Below are 24,942 nucleotides of genomic sequence, written 5' to 3'. Positions count from 1 at the left end.
AGGCGTGTAAGTGAGTCGAACCACCTCGTAAGTAGGGCTGTAAAAGAGCTGAGCTTGAGCGAGCTCAGGCTTGGCTCGTGTTCGGCTCGTTCGAAATAGCTCGTGTTTGAAATCGGCTCGCGTTCGAAATTGGCTCGTGAACAGTGTGTTCGTGTTCGGCTCGATTTAAATGTTCGTGTTCGTGTTCAGCTCGTGTTCGGCTCGAAATTGGCTCGTTAAAATTAAATTGAATAAAATAGATGTAAATCATGGGATTCAAACCTAGACCAAATATATACAAAATAAGCGACAAACCACTTTATCACTTGAGATGTTATGATTTTAACTTAGATATAAATATATATAATATATTATTATATGATTTTTTTTTTATTTCGAGCTAAAACAAGCCAAACACGAGTGAACAAAGAACTATTCGTGTTCGGCTCGTTTATAATTCGAGCTTTAAAAACTTGTTCGTGGTCGGCTCGTTTACTTAACGAACGAGCCTAAACGAGCCGAACACGAGCTGTTCGCGAACAACGAGCTTTTTTGACAGCCCTACTCGTAAGCCGGCTCTAGCTCTGCTCGATAAGCATCTCGTGAACTAAGCTCGATGAGCTAGCAAGACAACTTCAAGTTAGCCCTGACTCAATCTATTAGCTCGTGGGTGGGGTCGTTTAAAAAAAAAATAATACTAAAATTTAATTAGAACATTTCATCATTAAAGTATTAAAAATATTTTAAAAAAAATAATATCTTGTATGTTATATTAAGTGATATCTTATTTTTTTCACTCATAATTGCTCATTTTATTTGTCATTTTATTATAGTACCAGCTTAAATTAATATTATTTTATCTCTTTTATAATAAGCAAATCGGGTATTTAGCCAGCTCAAACTCATAGATTTAATTAGTTTGGGCTTGAACTCAATAAAATTAATTAAGCTCAAGCTCAAGTTGAGGGTGGCTCGAGCTTTAAATGAGCTTTTGATTACATGCTAATATTTGATTTAGAATTAAAATATTGAAATTTTAATAACTATACTTTGATCAACTAAAATAATTTCAAGGAGATATAGAAATCAAATTTACGACTGTCGAAAAATGATGATGATTGGCATTGGTTTTTATATTAGAAAAAATAGACTATCTAATTAAGAGCCATCCAACGAATTTAATCCTTATAAAAAGTTAGTGAAACATTTGTGAGATATAATTTGAGATTTTCCCTTTTTTATGTTTAAGTTTTTATCTTCATGAGAGCAATCAAATGAGTAAATAATAGGGGAATATACACATTATGAAACTCTAAACCTAATGCATAAAAAATGAGCAATTTAAGATATTTTAATAAGATTCATCTCCTTCATTTGAAATCTTACAAAGAAATGGCAGAGGGCACAATTAAAAGACCTTTATTTGATCAGGATAGCAATAGTAGTTGGTAGTCATAACTCATCTCCATTTTGGGCAATCTCTATATCATATAAAGAGGGTTCAGTCGTGAATTTGGAGTCATAACATAAAGTAGGTGGGAGAAATAAAAGATAATAAATTGTTCTTTTATGTAGAGGTCCATGCTCCTGATTTGTGTACACTTTAATATCTTTGGCCTTAATATAGATTTATTATTTGGTTGTCCATAATTTGTAGATTTGGGATCTAGTTATAACCTTTTTTGGCAAAGCATTGAAGCCCGTTTTTAAATTTTGTGAGTACATCAAAAGATCCTTATAATGCCCTAACTTTACATAGAAAGGAACAAGACAATCTAGCTCTTGAGCTAGCCTAATGAGCCCTCTTAAGCTAAGGCACTCTAGAGTAAACAACAAGAAATCAAAATTTGGATTATTAGATTAATCAAAATTATTTCATATAAGTTCACATATCAAAAGTGGCAATGATAGATCGTGATTTTGCCATAAAAGTAATAATCTTCTTAAGAGCAGTCCAACATTGCAAATGTCATATGAATCACAGCCATCTAAATTAAAAAAAAAAAAAAACATAAAATAGACCATTTTAGTTAAAATATTTATTTCATTGAGATTAATCTAATGATACAAAATCACTCTTGAATCAAATGCTCGTAGGGGGCTTTTAAAATCATAAAATTTTAGATCTATTTGGATGAAACACTCAAAATTAAATAAATTTTATTATAATTCAACATGCAAAATTGTTAATTACTAAAGAAAAGTGTTTAGTAGACCAGGCTCCTCTATAAGCCAAATATGTAACAAAAACCACCCATAATAGGTCACCACTGCATCATCAAGTTTGGCCATCTCGAACTATCAAACTTGATTTATCAATTGTCATTCCAATCAGCTCATTGCCATAAAATGTTTCTATGTTGAATGATTTTATAATGTAGATGATATCATCATCACCATCGTGATACATTACATTAATTTTCAATATAATTTCATAAAATTTAAATTCGATCAAATCTCAATAACTTTACAAAAATTAATGAATGTATGACTTAATAATTTATATAAAAAAATAAATAATTTTGCAATATAATCCTTCATTAATACATGAATTTGTTAATTCATCTAAACTAATTGGATGTTACTCATAAAAATTAAGAAAATGATGATCAAATATATTTACCATTTATTAGTGTAGATCCATCCTAGAATCCATGCATATAAAAAAAAAAATGGTAAACATTAAAGTTCATCTCATCAAACCCCTCATGATATTCATTTATTATTGAATGAAGAGCAATGAAGAATGCCTCAACCAAAAAGCCTTTGTAACTTCAACGCTGGTACTTCCCCCTCTGCATTAAATGACTAAACTGCCCCCACACTCATCCAATTTCAATGACAGAAATAACACCATTTTTACAAAATTTAAACCTTTAAATTACACATCTGCCCTTCTCTCGCTGTCTGGCTAGATTTCCTCGTCCCCAAAAGCCCTTATTTATTCCCGCGACCCTTTCAGTAACCCTCTACAGCTCTTCGTCTTCTTCCTCTCCCTCTGCTCTTCGTGAAATAAGCAAATCCTAGCTTCAGGAGCGTTAATGGCCGCCGACGTGACTTCGATCGTGCGAATCATGGAGGTGGGGAGAGAGGATGCTGATGGGAAGCGAAGGGGACTCTTGACACGTGATCTCCTCGGCGGCGGTGCGGTCGCCGTCGGGCCCTCGACGGAGCTTGATCTTGACCTACAAGTTCCCTCCGGATGGGAGCGCCGCCTCGATCTCAAGGTATTTTTCTTGTTCCCGAATCTCGATCCGACGCCATTCCGATCGAATTGGCATCGAATTCTTGATCGGTTCATTGATTGGAATGAGCATGTTGAACGAATTGAGATTGGATCAAGCAGATTTACAGTCAAATTTGATTCATCTCAAGGTTGAATAGAATGATTTCGAGTTGAAATTGGTTGGTTAATACTCATATAATATCCAATTAAATTTTGTTTCCTCTTGAATTCCTTGCAATGGATTAATTAATTGTTCTTTTGAATTTGAATAACTAGTAAGTTTATTACGGAATAATTCAATTCACTGCAATACAACTTAATTTAAAATTGTAAGAAAATTATAGTTCACATCGGCAATAAGTTTTCTGAGAAGAAATATTCAAGCTACAACTAGTTCTTTTGAAATTACTAAGTAATTATACTATATGCTAATCTTGATACAATTGATATATTTTTTTAAGTAAATCTAGGTCCTACCATGCAATTCTTATGGATTTATATATCTAACACTTATAATTTTATATTTGTATTTATAATATTTTGATATTATAAATTTATGCATTTGATTTTTTAAATTTAATAAGTGATATTTTTGGCCTGATGCTAATAGTTGGAGCACTATGATTTTTATGGATTAAAGTCAAATGCATAAGAATTATGTGGTATGCATCTAAATCCACCGATTTTTAATAAATCAATGCTAAAACTTTTGAATCACGAGCTTGAAGGAGAAAATTAATTGCAAATTATTCTAAAATTTAATCATAATTATACTCCCATAAAATTTTTTAATCCGTTTTATATCAATTTGATGATTTCAATCACTTTTCGAGAAAAAAAAAATTGTAATGCAAATTGATTTTCGAACTTTGTCCAATTTCGGGAGGCAGTTGATCGGCTTCACCATCGCCGGCCACCGTCTCCGGCAGTCTCACCATCTCCCAACATATTACAGATTAACCCTAATTATCCGATCAATTGCTTAATTCCCATTTCTGGATGCAGTCGGGGAAAACATACCTTCACAAAATAAACTCCGATCTACTCTCTCGCAAACTCCACGACCTCAATCTTCCCCCTCCGTCATCTTCACCGACCTCCTTGCCAGAGGATTCAGCCCTCCTCGATCTAAGGCTCGCCGGCGGAGCAATTTCCGGTGAGTACCAAAGCGTATGCACGCTGGAGAAGGTGAAGTCCGCATTGGAGCGCGCGCATCGAAGGCAAGTGGAGGGAGAAAGCGCTTGCCCTTCGGGATCGCCGTCATCGTCGACGACATCTCTGTCGGCGAAGCGACTAGGGTTAGCGGAGGAAGACGACGGTGGTTCAGATTTCACCGGGGGGATGATGGCGGCGGCTTGCCCTAGCTGTCTTTTATACGTGTTGATATCGAAAGCGAATCCGCGGTGTCCGCGGTGCGACTCGCACGTGCCGGTTCCTTTCTTGCCGAAAAAGCCCAGATTTGATCTCAACTCTTCTTATTGAAAAAAAAAAATTGTCTTGTGATTTCTTATCAAATTTTTTTTTTATGTGAGAGGTTTTAAATTTATTTTATTTATTTTGAGATAAATAAGATAAAAATTTTAAATAATTTTTATATATTCATTCATCTCGGAGTAAATTCAATAATCATAAAATTTCTCTTTTGTAAAGTTTGATAAGAATATCTTCAACTTAGTTTTTTTTTTCCGATACGAATACTTTTGTGTTTTGATGTATTGTTCTGAAAATATAAGAGAAATAAAAATAGATTTGTTGGATTGTATTGTTGAAAATCAATATACACATATATATATGTTCTGTTTTATATATATATATATATATATATAGAAGTTTTGGAAATCATTGAATGTGCTTTGAAATGATGTGTTAGATGCACAAACACTTGTAAATAAACATTTAGATGAAAGATTTACATAATTCTTATATATTTAATTAAATCAATAAACATCAACTAAGAATTTTTTTTTTTTTTTTTGCACATTGTAATTCTGTCTTGGTTGCAAAAATCATATCCTCGTATAATAACACATTTGGAATTTGTCCCTTGGTTGTTATATATATGCGACAAGTTGGAGCATCACAAGTGATATTTTCATCCCACATCTTAGCTATACAACATGCTTGAATATATTTATTGTTTGAAATCATAAGTGATATTCTCTTCTCACTTTATATAATTTAAAAAAGAAAAGCCTAAGCTCATGTTAATTGATTTAAATAAATACATTATAATGATGTAAATCTTTCATATGAAACATATTAAAGATATTTATGCAAAAATATTTTAGTAAAAAATATAATAAGTTCTTCTCAAACCAATTTCATGTTTTTGAAATTCAAATAAACTAAATTTTGATCCAAAGTAGAACTAATAACTAAAAAAATTCCAAAACTTGAGAAAATATAGAAGTTCGTACATACAACAATAACAAAAAAAATATATGAAAAATTGCTTTAAGAAAATAAGAAAAAATAAATCCAAAAAAAAACCCCCACATTTTCTGAATAAAAATCATGTACTTGCTAATAATTTCTCGACTTTTTGTGTAATGTAATTGCTCACCACCTTCCTATTTATAGAAGTTAAATGTCATTTCAAAATTAATCCATGGGTGAAAGTTAACCCTGTGAGCTCTCAACCAACACGTCTAATTATTAGGTGCGGAGGGCGCGAGCTGCGCGCGCCCTCTGATCACAGCCGCACATCGCGGTTGTATGACAGTGGTCCCACTGTCACACAGCCGCGATGTGCGGCTGTGATCGGAGGGCGCGTGCAGCTCTGCGTGCACCCTCCCCAATCAATAATCGCTCCAACCAACACCTCATACCAACCTATCATTCCTTATTTAGCAGTAATTGTGAAAAGGTTTTTTTAAAAAAAGTTGAACTGCAGAGATACATTCATTATTCGAAGCCATAAGTGATATTTTCATACCATAATTAAAAAAAAAATGAAAATCTTGATTTTATGTTAATTGATGTAAGTAAATACATTAGAATGATGTAAATTTTTCATATAAATAATTATGGAAATAATTATCCAGGATTTTTTTGGTAAAAATATATATTAAATTCATCTTTTATATAAACAATTTCAAATTTTTGAAAGTCATATTAACTAAATTTTTAATTTAAATCAAACTAAAAACTAATCTAATTTAGAATCTTAAAATAAATCTAATATTTGTACATAAAATAATAACAAAAAGTACATAAAAGAATACTTTAAAATATCAAAAATAGATACATAAAAAAAAAGCTCACCTCTTTAAGGAAAAAATCTCTGTCCTTAGAATTTCTCAACTTCTTGTGTAATGTTATTGCTCATCACCTCCTTATATACGAGTTAAAACTCATTCAAAATTAATCCGTGCGAACAAGTTTACCCGCGACCTCTTTGCCAACATCTCATACCAACCAACCATTCATTATCTAACAATAATTACAATGCCGATTTCCAGATAAAATTGCCTGAAACACTATTTTGGGTGGGAGCATTACAAGTGATGTGTTCATTTCATTTCTTAGTTGCAGGACATGTTCGAAATCAAAAGTGATATTCTCATCCCACTCTATGCACTTAAAATAGCAAAATTCTGAGCTCATGTTAATTGTTTTAAGTACATACATTAGATTAATGTAAATCTTTTATACAAATAATATTGGAAATAATTAGTCATTAATATTTTGGTAAGAAAATATATTAAATTCATTTGAAAGGAATTTCAAGTATTTGAAATTCATATTAACTAAATTTTAATCCAAAGCAACACTAAAAAATATTTAAGTTCAGAACCTTTAAAAAAAAAAAAACTAAATTTTGTACTCTAAATAACAAAAAAAATATATAAAAAATACCTAAAAATTACAAAAATAAACATTAAAAAAAAAAAAACTCACCTCACTGAACATATATCCTTTCACTCCTTATTTATAGGACTTAGAAGCCATTCAAGAGCAATTATTCTGAAACAATTTAAAAAAATATATAAAAAAAAAAACAATTAAAAGCAAAAGTAAAATCTCAAAAATCGATTTTGCGTGGCAGCCAAAATCAAACTAGTGCAAGTCGATTTGTTTTTGGATTCAAATGGGCCATCTATTGGATTTTAGTAGAATGGGCCGACTTTGGCATTCAAGTCCAGCGGGTCTTTCTTTTTCAGCATTTGACTAACCCAGAAGTGCCCAAAAACTGGAAATAAACATTTTTCTATGAGTTCTTAAAATATTTTTATTTTCTTAAAAAAATAAATAAATTAATTTATGTATCGATGATGAGCATCAGCGACAATTCCAATGTTGCAATAAAGTTTGTTAGACGGGCCACGAACTGACACTACGACAATTTATCCACTACGACAATTACTTTTGAGCGATATTCGTCTCCCACTATTCCACTAAACGAAAATTTTTAGCCAACGTTGACGTTCGTTACAATCGATCAAAATCTTACCATCTCCTGAGATGGAGTAATTATTCTATATGGACATCGTATACAGAGATGCATGCGGTGTCAGATCTCTAACTTCGATCACCGCAATTAAATTTTTTTTTAAAAAAAAAGTTGAAAGCGAGACCCACTGAGATACATCTTCACACGGTGAAAATCAGACACCGGATGCATCTCTGCATGTGGTGTCCGTATGAAATAATTTTTCCCTCAAATGAAACCTAAAGGCGACAATGAGCAATATTAAAATTTCCAAAATATTTAAAACAATTAAAAAAAAATAAAATTAACTTTCTTATAAACAATTTGATTTATTCTCAGACCATGAAATTTAATATGTGAAAAAAAAAAATTAAATAAATATATTTAAAAAACAAACGCAAAAATCCCAACGGGGCTTAAAAAATTGTAGAACGAGTGGATGGTATGAGTCGTAGATTTTCAATTTAGCTTCTGACAACGTGTCATTTCTGAAATTTTGAAGATTTAGGGTTTAAATGAATAATCGAACAATAATGAGTTAAAATAAACTCCATAAATGATTATATTAACGACATTTTTTTGGTCGTTTATTTTGAAAAGAGGAATGCAATGAAAAAAACGATAAATAAATTGCATCAAATAACCGATGACTTTTTAAAAACCAATTAAATTAATAATTAATATTTTATTTATATCTATTATTTATATTTTATCAACCATAACTCATATTTTTCTTTTTTATCAAATTCTAAATAATTTGATTGTGGCATGCATAAATACATCCATTTGAGATTAAAAAATATCACCTTAAATTTTATAAATAATAATATTTCAAGTGCTAATATATTATGGATTTAATTGTATATATATAGCTGTAGGGCTGTCAAAATAGCTTGTTGTTCACGAAGAATTTGGGTCCGGCTCGTTAAGTAGCTCGTGTTTGACTCGTTCGTTAAGTAAACATGCCGAACATGAACAAATTTTTAAAGCTCGAATTATAAACGAGCCAAACACGAACAACTCTTTGTTCGCTCGTGTTCGGCTCGTTTTAGCTCGAAATAAGAAAAATATATAATTACTTATATAATAGTATATTACATATACTATTTATATAGTAATATATTATATATATTTATTTCTGAGATTAAAATGTAACTACTCGTTTGGTAATGTGGTTATGCATTTTTTTTGTATTCATTTGGTTCAGGTTCGAATCCAATACTTTACATTTATTTTTTTAATTTAATTTTAAAGAGCCAATTTCGAGTCGAACACGAACATAAATATTTAAATCGGGTCAAACACGAACGCACTGTTCACGAGCCGATTTCGAACACGAGTCAATTTCGAATGAGCCGAACACTAGCCAACCTTCAGCTCGCTCAAGCTCGGCTACTTTGCTGTTCCGTACTAATTTTTTTCTTAATTCCAGCCCTTATTTTCAATAATTTATGTATTTTTTGTTTATTTTTTTATCTGCAGCAGTTATCATATAAGAACGAAAGAATCCCCTGTGCACTCCTCGCTCCCCTGCTTCTCCTCTTCTCTCCTTAGATCTCGAGCGCCAGAAATGAGGAACATAATCCAACGGCTGCTAAAGTTTTTGGACATCACGCGATACGAACGGCTGAAAACGACCAAAATACGCGCTGGCGGCATACGCCGGCGGCTGATACGATGGCGGTCGGTGGTTCCACCGGGACACCTGCCAGTATTTGTTGGGGAGGAGATGGAGTTGTTCGCCGTTGCGGTGGAGCTTCTCGGCCGCCCCGCCTTTACAGAGCTGCTCCGGCGATCGGCGGAGGAGTACGGTTACGAGCACACCGGCGTGCTGCGGATTCCATGCTCCGTTCAGCTATTCTGCAGCGTGCTCCGGTCACTCTCGGGTAAATATTCCGGCGATAAGGGAAAAGAGGGTAGCTTATAAGTGCATGGGCGTTTTTGAAAACGCTGCGGCACCTTTTGGATCGCACATTTTGTCTGTTTATCCGAAAATTCGGTTTCATTTTTAGACTAAAGGCATGCTGTGAGTCGAACTCCGCGGTAGACCCGTGGACCGTGTTTCAGGATAAACTGTTTATCCTGAAACACACAAGCTGCCCCAATTTTTGTTTCTCTGCTCTTCTGTTTGGGTTCCTAATTATCTCGTGATGTTTTAACTAACTTATTTTGAAAATTGTAACGGATATTAAAAATCAAAAGAAAAAAAATTATATAGAAGCATGTGCGTGTGTATATATATTTATCATAATTGGCCATCATGGTCCAACTAAAGGGTAAATTGGGCCAACAGCGGGGTAAATTGGCCCTCAAGCCCATTCTACAATTAATGGATCTCTAAGGAATCGCATGATGCATGCTCCATCGTCAGGCTCAGTCCATACATTCTGCAATTCTGTTAGGATTACCATTCGTTGACTTATTGGGTAGTTTTGTCAAATTAACCTGTTGGCTTGATCTGCTGAAGTGACATCGATCTATACAAAGGGTGTGTGCCAATCTCCTAGCCCATCCAACATCTAGTTGATCTCTAAGGAAGCAAATGATGCAGACCTACTGAGATTATTTAACCTGTCGGATAGTCTCGTGAAGTTAACATGTCGAATTGATATGTAGAAGTGACATATCTATACAACTTCAAGTGTTAATGTGCCACATTCTGCATTCATAGGAGTCAAGAATAGCTCACTCGACAAACTAGTCCACTCAGTTCGTCTAGCTGGTGGTCCTCGTGATTGGCAGGCGGTCGAAGTTAGGATCATAGTTAAAGGGTTGATATTCACCCCTGACCATTTATTAGCGGTTTGATATCCTCGTTACCATATTTTCATAGAGTCATTGTCAACAAGGTTCGTAGTTCGTGGCTCAGGATTTGATTTTTTCCTCTCTATATATTTAGGAAGGGGTCTCTCTCTCTTGGAAGATCAATCAATATTCTCCCATAACATCTCTTCCATTCTTTTGGAGGGGCTCATTTGTGAATTCAAGCTTAGAGAATGCATCCACTCTCGTTCCCTAACCAGCTTCACATATCTCTTGCAGGTTGTATAAACTCACATACAATATGGGACCCTATATATATATATATATTGTCGAATAAATTTAATATATTATCTAATAATTTAGTAATATTATAAGAATTGGGTGGTGAGCATGCAATTGCTTCAATAATTATATGATATTGGAGATTAATACTTGAATACTTGAAATTAATAATATGTCTTAAAAATAGCTCAAGCATATCCTTACAATTATAAAGGTGAAAGTTGCTCCCAAATTTTTGTAGTTATTTTGTGCTCTTTTAAGGAATGATAAGAAAAAGAAGATATGCTCATAAGATTTTGATATATTGATCAAATTAGATGAAATCTCACAATAATAATAATAATAATAATAATAATAATAATAATAATAATAATAATAATAATAATAATAATAATAATAATAATAATAATAATAATAATAATAATAATAATAATAATAATAATAATAATAATAATAATAATAATAATAATAATAATAATAATAAATGAAATTATCGACCTACCTAAGAGCTTTGTCTCTGACTATGAGGTCATAGCCGAGGCCCTCTATATTTGATCATGTGAGTGCACGAGTTTATGATTACATATGAATCAATCTTTGCTGCATATTTAGTCTTGATAAGCTGCAATCTCCTTACAAACGAAGGGGTTTGTGTTTCTCACTCTATAAGAGGTAGAAAATCAATGTGGACCCATGAAGAGATCATGATTAAATTTATCAAATCATCTCTCTGAAAAAATTTAAATAGGCCCTCATTCTTCATTTGAATGAGCGAGGAAAAGAGTAGAGATAATTGATTATTAAAGATTTGAATATTATGTATCTGAAAATGAAATTTTAGTTGTTAAAAATATAAATACATCATAATCGCACGCCATGATTTAAATCTATGAATGAAACTCTTGGACTAAGTTTGGATAGTGATCTGCCATTAATAATTTTTTATCACCAGACACTATTCTTGAAGTATTTTGAGCAAGGAATATTCCAAACACAAATTTACGGTCATCCAAGCTGTAATTTCATGAAAATTATACTCAAACTCAGAATCTTGGCAAGACAAACCCACTGACTCTAAAATCGGTTCAATTTGAGTCTAGTAAAGCCCATACCAAGTCGTTGAAGCACAATTGAAGGCTTTGGATTCTCAATTGAATAGTCAGATAAACTTCAAAATTTACATATTCGATTCGAGTATCTCAGAGAGAGAAATCCAACGAGCCTAAGATCACTTAATTCCGAAGTCACTAAAGTGCCCAAGTACTTAAAAATTTACCTAAGATCAAGGGTTACATTTGCATGAACCGTCTGATCATGTAAATGGGGAAGTTATGCGTTAAAAGACCAAAATGCCCCTCCCCATAAAGCAAGAATTAGGCCCTTTCTCTTTCACTTGGAATGTGTGGAGAAGAAGAAAGAGAAGTGAAATTCCAAAGCCTGAATGGAGAGAAGACCCATCGAGTAGCCATCACCTCTGTAACCTCCAAGCTCCAACCACCATCAAACACGAACCTACATAGTTGCCAACCACCGTCAATTATTGCCTGCCATCACCACCTGTCGTCACTTAACACCAACACTTGGTAACCACTGCTTGCAACCATTATTATCAAATTATAGTTGTTATTGAATTTACTAACACTTGTAATTTTTTTAGCTATATAAGAGCCAGTATAGTTTTTATTGCAAGATTGCAACAACGTTCTTCATGTCATGAGAGAACTATAAATATATAGTTGATTACTTTGATTGGGCTAGTCCCCGTGTTTTTTCCCTTACAAAGTTTTTCCACGTTAAAATTATGTGGCGTCCAATTCTCAATATTTTCTTATTTTTTTGGGTGTTGAATTTATATAAAACACTAAAATGATAAATCACGACTCAATCAATGCCAATATTCAAACACAAAACACATAATTTTCACTCCAATCCAATTGATAAAGCTCACACACACACACACACACACACACACACACACACACACACACACACACACACACACACACACACACACACACACACACACACACACACACACACACACACACACACACACACACACACACACACACATATACATACATATATATATATATATATATATGAAATAATCAATCTAATTTTTGTATTTTTTGCCATTAAATATTTGGCCTATAATTTTTTTTCTCCGAGAGGTGAGCTCAAAGGGCAATATGCATCATTCAAACCCACGATCTCACTATAGAAAATTACATTCTCAACCTCTTTGCCACGAATAAATGCTTATTCGTGGTATGTCTTCAAAAACTATGCTTAAGATATATTAATTTTTTTTTCTAATATAAAGCATAATCGGTCTTCCCTTATCGACAATATCATCAAACCTCTCATTTAAAATTGAAATTTTCAGTTTTAGCCATATAAATTCCAACAAATAAATACCAATAAAAAATATATATATTTCAATAAAGAAATTGTGAATTTTAAATTTGGTCAAATATATAGTATTCAAATCATATCCATCATTAACTTATTTGCTATAACTTGTTTCATAATGTTATTTGCCTTTATAGGCATTTTTGGATGACTCGCAAATTCATCATTTTTTAATCATTTATAGGACTATGGCCTTAGTCCTCTTTATGATGCATATTAACACCCTCTTATCTTGATTATTTGTTTTTTTTTTTATCATTTCTATATTTTGCATGAATAGATTCATTAAAAATTAACTTTTAATTAAACTTATTTCTTATAGGTTTACATATCAAATAATTAACTTTAATTTTTTTTACATTTATGTTATACACATTTCATTTTTAAAGGTTAAGATAATGATATTTTTGACGTGATATGAAAGCTTTGGGTCTTATAAATATGGAAGGCAGAGGTAAGGTATTAGACATGCAAATACATAGAAATTGGGGGACATGTATGCAAATGCGCAAAATTTAAGTCTATTGTCAGTATCATAGAAAAGTGGGGTCATGAAAATAATAAGGTAAATACTTATGGAAATTTTCTAAAATGCAACCTTTCATAATTCAGATAAACTATATTAGCCTTTTTTTCAAAAAAAAAAATATTTAGCTTATGAATAATTTCTAAAGTAAACTTAAATGCTAGTTCTGTATTTTTTTTTTATTATTTTATATAAATTTTTTTTTGGAAATAAAGTTTAGTTTCATATATTATTATTATTGTTGTTATTTGTTAAAAAAATTGTAATTTAATTTTCTAAAAATCTATTTGAACTGCCTATTTGAAAATAACTTATAGAAAATTAATACTTGTATTTAAAATTCAATAATAATTTAATTTAAAAAAAAAACCAGTATAATAATATTTGCTTTTTAGTAATGTAGTAAATGTATTTGCAAATTAGTAATTGTCTTTAAAATCATATTAATTTTTTTTATATAAGAACGTGGCCTAGAGGTGTAAATAACTCGAGCGGGAACGAGCCCAGGCTCGGCTCATGTTTGGTTCGTTAAAAATTATTATTGCTTGTGTTTGACTAATTAATATATCGAGCGCAAAAAAATTGTTCGTATTCAGCTCATTTGCTTAGCAAGCCGAATATGGGCTTTTCACGAACAACGAGTCATTTTGATATCTAGTCACACAACCGTAGGATTTTAAGGATAGGGACTAGATTCAAACCTTATTATCTATGCTAAAATATTGATTTAAACAAAGTTTAATATATTTTTTACTTAATAATTTTAATTGATTGTCAAATTTTTGTCCGCTCGTGTTTGGCTCATTATATATCGAGTACAAAAAAAATATTTATGTTCAGCTTATTTGTTTAGCGAATAAATTGAATACGAGATACTCGCGAGCTATTCAAGAATAACAACTGTTTTGACAGCCCTAACAAGGCCTTCAGCCAGAGAGAAGTTTCTGTTCATATTGCCACTTGCCTACCCAGCTCAGCACAATATTTTTTAGTTCTCAACAACTCCATGTTTTATAAAACAAAGAAGGTAGATTTGCATAAATACCACTCAATTCCTATGTATTTATAGATCTAACACCTACACTTCAATATTTATAAATGTCACCACTTCACAGAAATACATAAAAAGATGTTTTCCAGTTTTTAAAAATTAAAATAGTGATATATTTTTATGTGATATGGAGGATTTTGGGAGGTATAAATGTAAAAATAAAATTTAAGTTTTTATCCCAACGAAGACTAGTACAAACTTTAAATGAATTCGAACGTTACCTCAACGGTCATGGTTTCTGCCTCCAAATACAAACAAAACACCACAGTTCGTTTTTCTGATTTAAGAAACTTGAAGCTCTCCCACTCTAAAGGTATGCCTTGCTTCAGATTCTGCTCTTTAACTATTCAGTTAGCAAAATTCTCTCTGAATCTTCTTCTTCTACCAATAGCTTCAAAAGGAAAGAGGGAATGGGGCTACCCTCTGATCATCTTCTCCATCTTACTTGCTTTCGGCTGCTATTTTCTGGGCCGAGCAAAAGGGAGGCAGGAAATGAGGACCGGTGTCGGAGCACAGATCTATGGCGTGCCGACGATCCCTCCTGGAGCCGTTCGGTCTCCTGCTCGTGAGAATGAGAAGGTGGGATCTGAGAATGTTTGAAGCTTGTATTTTGCTGCAGAGATGATTGATCTCTGTTTTTTGTTCTGTTCTATGTTTTGTTTGGTTTGAGGTGATAAGAGATTGTTTACTGCTATTATTTGGTTTGTTAAATGTGTGTATATAGAGTTGGTGATTGTACTTATTTATATTTCTATGAACATTGACATAAGAATGATGTTGTTGTATATCTGTATGAAAATGTTAGTAGTGGTTTTTCATGGAAAGATGAGAAGCTAAAGGGGCTTTTATTACCAGTAGGATGGAAGAGATGAAGAATGTTGTTTTAAGAATTTCAGAATGAAAACAAATTTTAGTTTCATGTGGTAGATGTTGAGAGAGACTATTCTATTCAGTAATAAGAATAAATTGTGAAAGCAAGGTAAATTTGAGAATAATAATAATAATAATACTGTGAAAACATATAACTTTTGTTTTGCATAAATTGTGAAAAGCAAAGAAACTTGAAAGAAATTTCTGTCATGAACAAATATAAAGCAATTATAAATTTATTGAGCAGAATAACAAAAAAAAAAAAAAAAAATTCAAATAGCTGTTAGATCCTGATTTGTTCGTGGACTTGCGCCCTCAAGCAAAGAATTAGAAAGAAGTAAAATGTTATATATAGAGAGAGATTCATTAGAAGATATATAATGTTGACTCGTATGTTACAAACATTACAATAAAACAAATATGACGCTCAATATCCCAAATTATATCTATTTAATCTTTATTGTCTTTTTTTTTTATCTTGAAGTGGGGAATTACAATATTCATGTATGGCTTACATTGTTTATTGTTCATGTTGAGAAATTAGGTTATATACCATATAGGGACAGATGCTGGAACGAAGCGGAGCGGAGTGGAAGAATCTGTCCAAATCGGGAAGTTGCGTTATGTGGGTTGGGGCTATACGGTACAGGGGTAATTTGAGATTTACATATTGTACTGTAGGGTTTACTCTAGGATTATAAATAAACTTGTTTGTAATCCTAGGTCTTCGAGGGAGCTGAATAGTGTATTTTGTATTCTTTTCTGAATATTGAAAAGGAGGTCGCCGCTCTGCTCCCGAGGACGTAGGCATCTTTGTCGAACCTCGTTAAATCTCTGTGTTCTCCTGGATTTGTGTCATTATTGTTTTTCTTCGCCCTAATTTTCTTAACAGTTCATAGTTTTTTCATTTTGCCAGATCATCTTCACTAACACCAATGCCCTTCGCTAACACCACTGTCTTGCTAACACCAATGTCTTGCTAACACCAATGTCAGCCCAATCAAGACCTATGGCAGAGCAGGCGAGATCATTTAATTAGACTTGGTGTTTTTTAGTATAGGGTTTGTCATTCCCACACCATAGGGTGTATCTTTTTAGTGAATTGATTGTCAATGAACAGATCTAAAAATCAATATAAATTTCTAGAGCATAATATTAAATTTTTTTTAATCCAAATAATTGTTGAACTCAGATTTATTGGTGGACAAACACACCCAAGTAATAAAGAGTTAGAAAGAATAAAATGTTTTGATTCACTAGAAGTTAAATATTGTACAATTTTTGGATTATTAATACATTTTTTGTACATTACAAGATTTTGTATAATGTTTGGATGATTAATACATCTTTTTGTATGTTACAAGAACACCATCATGAGATGACCCTCAATATAATCATGAGAACACCATCATGGATGATTAATACATTTTTTTTGTTACAAGAACACCATCATCTTTGATAACGCCTATCGTAGCCCAATCGATGCTTAAGTGAGTATGGGGGGTATTTCAGTTTTCGTAGATCATCTTTCCGTAGGGGTTTTGTGTTCAGTTTTGTCATTCTAACAGCATCAGACTTATTTCTTGTGTAATCTCAGCAAATTAATCGATAAAAATGAGCAAATTACATACTTTGTCATGTCTCTTGAGCAAATTAACAGTCTTTAATCATACTTACTTGAATTAATCTTACTTTATATTGTTATAATTGACTTATCAACACAAATATAATCTTAAATTAACATTGCAAATATTCATTAAATATTAAATAACTCTATTACCTAAAATTGACCAACCCTTCCCTGCAAAAACTATTCTGCATTTTTCAACGTCTAGGGCGACAGAAACATGGGGAGAGCAGAGGAAAGAGAGTAATGCAGAGATTGATATAACTAAAGGAGAGCAAAGACCAGACGGAAATCGTGTAAAAAATGAGATCTAATAAGCTGATAAGACTCAAAGAGCTGGACATAAAAGAGAGATAGAGAGAGCACTTCTGAGATTTAAATTAAAACAAGGTTCAATCTTTATTAAAATTTGCTGAGAAACAGAGCCTAAGTATAACTTATTACATAAACTTCAAAGCAAAGAAATAGTTAGAAATCCGCAGAACAAAACATTCTGCTATGAATTCCCAAAAACCTCAGAATAATTGAAGAACCCAAAAAACCCTCTGAAAGTCCTAAACAGCCATTATTTAATAACGGCTACAAAGTACAAACCTTATCAATCCCAAAACCCCACAAGCTGCTGCAAAGAAGAACATCAAAACAAAATCTTTCTTCGACCATCTTTTAGCCACGCCAATCCCATTCCCCTTCGCCTCCACCCTCAAGCTCTTCGCCCTTCTCAGCGCATCCACCTCCTTCAACAGATCAAACTCTGCCCCTTTTCTCTTCAGTTCTTCCACACACTTTCCAAGTAACAGGCCATCCTCCTTTTCCCTTTCAAGAAGCTTTTCGAGGTGGCTTTCGGTGTCGGCTTTGTATCTTATTGCCCAAACAATGGTCATGGAACAGAGGAGGGAGCAGAGACAGGGAATCCATGAGCGGCGGCATGCCGTGACTGGTTGCCGGGCTGCCATGGAGAAGAGAAGGATGAGCGAAAGGGAGTGGAATAAGAAGAAGGCGCAGCTGAGGGCTATAATTTCACGGCGGACGGAATCGAGTTGGGATTCTTTGAGGGCGGTGCGGTGGGAGATTAGTTCTTCTTCTTTGAGCCATTGCTTGAGGAGGAGCTTGTGGGTTGGGTTCTCTGCGATTTGGTGGAGAGGGTGAGGAGCTTTGGCGGTGTTGGTTTCTCTGCGAGGAGAAGAGATGGCTGCGGTTGTCGTCATCATCTTTTCTCCCTTTTCTCCGAAAAGATTTGTTTTCTTTCAATGGAGGAAGAGGGGGATGGTTTCGGTAAGTAGATGGAAGAAATGAGGAATAATGAATGGATGGATAACGGTCGAATTTGAAATTGAAATGTCTCATTTTTATTTTAACAGCAACGGTCAAATCAGAGATATAAGGACTAAAATGACCCTGCAGTTCAAGGGAATAACGGAATTGCCTGGAATCCTAAATTTGAATGCACAACGGTCGACTTTCCTGGCTTGATCTGTAAAAAAACCATAAGTTACTGGGTTAACTTGGATTCTAAAAATGGATTTCTCATCTACAATGGGCCAACGTTCGGATTAGGGTTAGCCGGAATCCGATGTAAGCCCTAACTCCTGTTTGGTTGATTTTTGCACTGCTGGATTTTAAGCACTACATTTAAAGCGCATTCTAATCACGATTTCCTCACTCATTGTCACTAGAGCTGTCAAAATGGTTCGTTGTTCGCCGAGGGCGCTTGTGTTGTGCTTGTTTTGGCTCTCGATATATATATATATATATATATATATATATATATATAATATATATATATATATATATTAAAAAAAGAATCGTTATTTGGTCCGGTGGGCCTCAAATAACGCTTCCAACATTTGAGTCGAAACTCATGTGTGCTTTAATTGATCCGAAGAACCCGCGTCACGAGGTTCAAACCCCTGGCCCGAGGGACTTATGCCAGAGGCTGCACCAATAAACGTGCGCGCACGCACATACACACACATACATGCACACACATACATACATACATACATATATACATACATGCACACACATACATACATACATACATATATACATACGCTTGATATAAACAATAAGATTTAAATCAAGTCCCAAACCTTTACACAATAGGGTTGCGTGATTGGTGTTCTCAAAACGATTCTTTGTTCGCGAACAGTTCGTGTTCGGCTCGTTTATATTTCGAACACAAAAGTGTGTTTGAGCACGAAAATGATATTTTTTAACAAGTCGACACCAGCTGAGTCCCGAGTCCCTAGTTAGACACTCCTAATTGTCAAATAAGTAAATTATTCTAATTGTTTATTGTCAGCGCAGATATTGAAGATTTTAATAGTTTTAAGGATCCTATTATTATAGTTAAGTTCTTATGTATAATAATCCTTAAGAAAGTGTAGTGATACTATGAATTATCTTCTAAATGCAATTGTATTTTCTTTACTTGCATTTTAAAAGAGATTAAATATATAAATTATTGTTTTTTCATGATTAAAAACATTTATAATGCATGAAATTTATACTTTGATTCATTTATTTATGTGATTATACGATCAATTTATATATTTTTATAACAAAATGTTTATCCTGTTTAGTTTCAGTTAAAATTAAATTAGTTTAATATTATAATAAAATATATCATACTTTTTATTAATTAGAAAATAATTATGTTGTGTTTGATCATAGAGTATATGTGGGCCCATATCACTTAGATAAAAATACTCACTTTAGTGGATGTTGGATCTTTAATTGTCTAAGAGCCCACATCATTTACATAGAGAGAGAAATAGAGCTTAGAAGAGCACTATTGAGAAGCTCTCATATTTTTATTGTACAAAATAAATAAATACATTGAAAGTACAAATAGGTTTGGTATTCATAAGTGTGTACTGAGTCTCAACCTTGAACTTAAACTTATAGACTTGGGGCGATAGTAATTACCTTATATGATTGAATGCACATGAAGAAGATGATAATAAATGAAAATATATTATGATGTAGCACGTCTTGTGGTTTTGTAAGACGTCCAGGTGTGTTGTAGATTGACTTTGTCTGAGCAGACTAGTTGGTGAATTAGTTAATGACTGTCTCCGAACTCACAAGCTGTTACACAACTATGATCAAGCTATAAATCAACGAATATTGTAGGAGGGTTAAGGAGTGGTCTACCTAGTACCGTGGATGTTGCAGAGATGACAATTAGTTAGCTCTAACTTTGATTCAATGACGAGACATGCTGGCCTATATATAAACTTTGACTAAGTTGATGGCTATATGACCATACATTAACAATGATATTTTTGCAGTCATAAATTAATTTAGTGTGATATTGGCATAATTTTTGTAGATGAAAATTTGTGTAATTATTATTATCATTTTCTTAAGATTGTATTTGCACTTATAATATGAATTATGAAGTATATATGAAATTAAAACATAATTAAATTTCTTTGTCTAATTATTTAAGCATAATAAACATAAAGTATAACAATAGAGATTTCATTTTTATGTTATTTTTATGAAGACTAAAATTTATGAATGATTTTGCGCGCACATGTATTAATTGGTGAAATTACCCATAATATGTGATTGAAAAATCCAATTGATCAAGCATGACTCTCGATTTATGTTTAACAAAAAAAAAAAAAGAATTAAATTCAAAAGCATTCAAGCTTCAATAGCCAAATAAAACATCTGAATAATACGAATCCAATGACACTAAAAGCAATTCCGTTCTAGTTAAATGAGAACAAATCAAATACTTGAAATATGATTGAATGCTTTGAAACATTAATTGAAAGGTTAAATGATGTTCATAATCAAGTTGAGTTTCTCGAAGAGAAGAACCTAGCAAGCCAATGTTCACTCAATTTTGGATGTGATTAAGTTGCTTAAATGCTAAAAATAATAATTAATGATCAAATGAATCAACATATATGGTCTTATGGAGTGTTATGAGATTTTGACTAAATTTATAAAAACACTCCTATCAAAACTTCATAAGTAGGACATCATTTTAAATATGAAAATTGAGTGAGAAAGCTCAAAACTTAGTTTACACTCTTAAAGTGAACAAAAAATTCATGACTATCAGAGATCATCATTGAATACCACTAATAGTTGTTGTAGCCAAGTCATCATTCTTAGATTGTTGTTGTTTGATTTTCATAACTTAGTCAAAACTTTGTAACACACTTAGAGAGAAAAACAAAACTCTCTACTTTGAAATATATAGTGGATTACTTTAACTGTGCTATATCCCATAGTTTTTCCTTTTTTAACAGTTTCTTTATCTCTGTGTGTTAGATATTTGTGCAAACACTAAAACATTCACCTATCACTCTATCACCAAGAATTTCTTAGAACACAATAATCTATTCAAATTTTGTGCCAAAAACAATAATCAAACTCAAAGTTCTACATGAATTGCATTACAATTTTGCTGTACGTGATGAGCCTAATATGTCAACTTTAGGTTAGTTTATATTTCCATGCAATACAAATGATAAAGTTTGAGACTTTTTTGCATTAAAGACCACCAAACACATCTCGGTTGTTTATGTGGACGTTTAAAATTATTTTTAGAAGATTTTGACATAGATGTTGAGTTTTTAATGTCTTTAGAATTGTTATAACAATAACCACACAAATTAATAGTTAGTCAATCATAAATTTGTATAAAAAATAGCCAAATTAGACACATCAAAGTGAATATTATTTTATTTTTATAGTTTAAGGCCTATGTAATGGATGATTACTCGAGTCAAAATTTAATTGTGTGAAAGAATGATGATAGTTATTGTAGTTTATAATTAAAGATTATTGGAGGTTTGTGCTATCATAAGTTTGTATGTTGACATATATTAGAATGTTAGTATTTTGATTGAAATAATATTAAGTAATAAGTTTATTTAAGCAAAGCAATCAAAAGAGAGGACATATACGTGCAAAAAATCACGAATAATGTTGAAGAATTTTTCGTTCGTTACAAGCTCGATTTTCTCTTGTGAAAAAAAAAAAAAATTACTTCAAACATGTTTGGCATTGGCATAAGAAATCAAACTCATAAATTTATTTTACAAACAAGTAATAACCACATATTATTCCAAATATTTTGATTTTACATTTTATTTAAAATCCACCTAATTTTTATATTCTTATAACCAAGTAACCCCTATAATAATTCATTTCTAAGACTAGCTGCATGTCTTTTAAGCTTTGTAGCCTAATAAACAACAAAGATCATCTAAAATTTTTTATTATATATTTTTTTAATATTTTAAAAAATTTTGAGTTTCTTAATCATTAAGAATCACTATTTAATTATAAAACAATCTAAACATGTTTATTAGAAAAAGTTGGTTATTGTAGTTGCGTGTGCGAGAGCTGACATCGGTGGCACCAATTGGCTTAACCCACTTTGACCCAAAATTTGAGTCTATATATTTTAATCTCAACATTTTTTAAGTCCCTAAAATAATTTTTTTATACACTAGACTCAATTTTGAATTTTTTTTAGCTTGATTGAACCTCTATAATCGACTTTGAGCAATTTCAAAATTTTAAATCGAAATTTTTTGATAATATTCTGTCAAATTAATGCACCAACTTAAGAAAATGTGAAAGTAAGAGCTGTAGTATTTATGTAGTTCACTATCTTAAGAGAATGTCTAGATTGATGCTAGAAAATGATCATGTTTGAAATATTTTTGAAATTACAGTTTTTTATGCCATAGTTTTTTTGAAAGCATAACATAAATTTTTTGAAGATACAATTTTTGATGTCTAATATAAGTGTGCAAATGATACATTAGTAGAAAATCCATCCAATGAAGCCTATATCTTGATGCGATATTATAATTGAAGTTTTCAAAGGTAAATTCATTAGCATTCAAACTCTAATTTCAATAGACTTACAACCAAATAGAAACTTTGATTAGGCAATCCCAAAGACATCAAAAGTATAAAACTAAAGTTCAAATAAGCCAAATCAAGTAGTTAAAATGTGATTGAAAATATTGAGATATTAATTGAAGGGTAGAACATTCCATGCATATTATCAAATCAAAGGACTTGAAGAGAGAAATCAAATGAGATTAAAGTCATTTTCTATCTTAAGATTATTAAATCGCTTGAATGGTTATTGAATGATATGTTATCATAATAAATATTAGGGATCAACAAGGAAATATTTTGAGAGTTTTCACCAACAATAACTTGAATGCTACTCTTAAAAAATATGGATGAACTCTCATTCTTAATGTGAAAGAGATCAAACTTTGAAATTGAAAAGAACTTAATTAGAACCTTAAAGAACTCTAGAGATCATTGCAAGTCGCCATTATCATCTGATCAATGCCACTCGGTTGCCATGGTCAGATGATGCAGTGTTAGAAACCCATGCTTGGTGTCGTGCTGCTCATAGCTATACAACTTATTAAGTTTGTTTATATTTCTGCTAATGTCCAATATTTGTAGTCACTAGATCTATGTTCTGATTATTATTGTTTGCTCATCATTATTTGATCTCCCCCTTCACTTCACAATTTTTACCACAATCACAAGTGATCGAGCTTGTAGTGCATTTTCAAATTTGTGGAATAATCTTCTTAGAAAGAGGAGCAAATTATTTTAATGTCAATTTACATAGTAACTTGTTCCCATTATTTTTTCTCTTTTTGAATTTGGATTAAAATCTTTGGCATCTCTTGTGTTCTTTTCATTTAATTGTTTGTATGCGAGTTTTTTTGTGTGAAGTTAGATATAAAAATTTGCTATAAACTTTCTTGCTTGTAGTAATGTTTTAATAATGAATGATTATATTTAATTTTTTATTTTCTTTTAAACTACTAAATTTAATAGTTGCAACATAATTAAAATTGAAAATTAATTGATTTTACTTTCTAATTATGTGATAGAAATTTTGATGAACGACTCATTCCTATATGCATAAACTAGTTGAAAAAAAATGGAAGGACATGTTAAGGTAGCTATATATAGGTTACATTTTTTTTTAATTTAAAAAAAATTTAAGGAATATACATTTTTTCAAGTGAATTATAAAGCATCTTTAGTGAAAGTAAGGCAAGACAAACTTTAGAAGTGAGCATGATTTTCATTAAATTATATTTATTTTGATAGAATATCATCATACATATGTAGTAACAATAATGTGGATAAAAATATAGAAAGTGATTAGAATTTTCTTTTCATTTATCTTATTTTATGTAAATATCAAAATATTTTTATCATTAAATTAAGTAATATTCAAGACTACTCATAATCAATATTAATACAAATATCATATAATAAATTATTAATCTCTTGAAAAACAAAATACACATTATGTTCAATAAAAAAGCATTAATAAGAAAATATAAAATAAAGCCTAAAAATATGAAAACTTAATCCTCTCCAAACCCACCACATCCACGAATCTTCAATCAATATCTCACCTCCATACTCCACACCCATTCCATAAGCTCCCATCCAATCGCCTCCCTCCACCTCACCCTTCCCCTAACCCCACCTTATCTCCACTCCCAAAAACCCTTAACCCTTCTCCCCACACTCATCCCTCCATCTTCTTCGTCCCATCAAGAGAAAGAAGAGGGAGAAGACGAAAATGGCAAGTCTCACTTCCATAACCTCCCCCACCCTCCCCAAACCCCTCCGCTCCAAACCCAAAATCCCATCTTTCTCCCAAAAACCTCACCTTTCCATCTCCTGCTCCTCTGAATCCCCCCATCCCCAACCCTCCCTCCAACCCCTGAAATCCCTC

At 32.2% G+C, this 24,942-nt stretch overlaps 3 protein-coding genes across 3 annotated transcripts; 2 read left to right on the top strand and 1 right to left on the bottom strand.

Moving 5' to 3' along the window:
* Positions 1-2,678: 2,678 nt before the first annotated feature.
* On the top strand, positions 2,679-4,701 carry LOC110029543. The gene is made up of 2 exons (XM_020731882.1): positions 2,679-3,206; positions 4,211-4,701. Exons 1-2 carry the CDS (start codon positions 3,021-3,023, stop codon positions 4,685-4,687), a joined length of 663 nt encoding a protein of 220 aa, XP_020587541.1. The 5' UTR covers positions 2,679-3,020; the 3' UTR covers positions 4,688-4,701.
* A 4,493-nt stretch (positions 4,702-9,194) lies between these two features.
* Positions 9,195-9,564, top strand: LOC110018772 (auxin-responsive protein SAUR71-like). The gene has a single exon (XM_020716208.1). The coding sequence runs from the start codon at positions 9,208-9,210 to the stop codon at positions 9,562-9,564; it is 357 nt and encodes a 118-aa protein (XP_020571867.1). The 5' UTR covers positions 9,195-9,207.
* Positions 9,565-17,591: 8,027 nt separating this feature from the next.
* LOC110039257 lies at positions 17,592-18,501 on the bottom strand. Its single transcript, XM_020744263.1, has one exon. The coding sequence runs from the start codon at positions 18,380-18,382 to the stop codon at positions 17,741-17,743; it is 642 nt and encodes a 213-aa protein (XP_020599922.1). The 5' UTR covers positions 18,383-18,501; the 3' UTR covers positions 17,592-17,740.
* Positions 18,502-24,942: the final 6,441 nt, after the last annotated feature.

This window comes from Phalaenopsis equestris, unplaced genomic scaffold (assembly GCF_001263595.1).
Source record: "Phalaenopsis equestris unplaced genomic scaffold, ASM126359v1 Scaffold000002, whole genome shotgun sequence".
NCBI classification, from domain to species: domain Eukaryota; kingdom Viridiplantae; phylum Streptophyta; class Magnoliopsida; order Asparagales; family Orchidaceae; genus Phalaenopsis; species Phalaenopsis equestris.
Note: the sequence above shows the minus strand (reverse complement) of the source record. Positions and strands in the feature narration are given on the sequence as shown.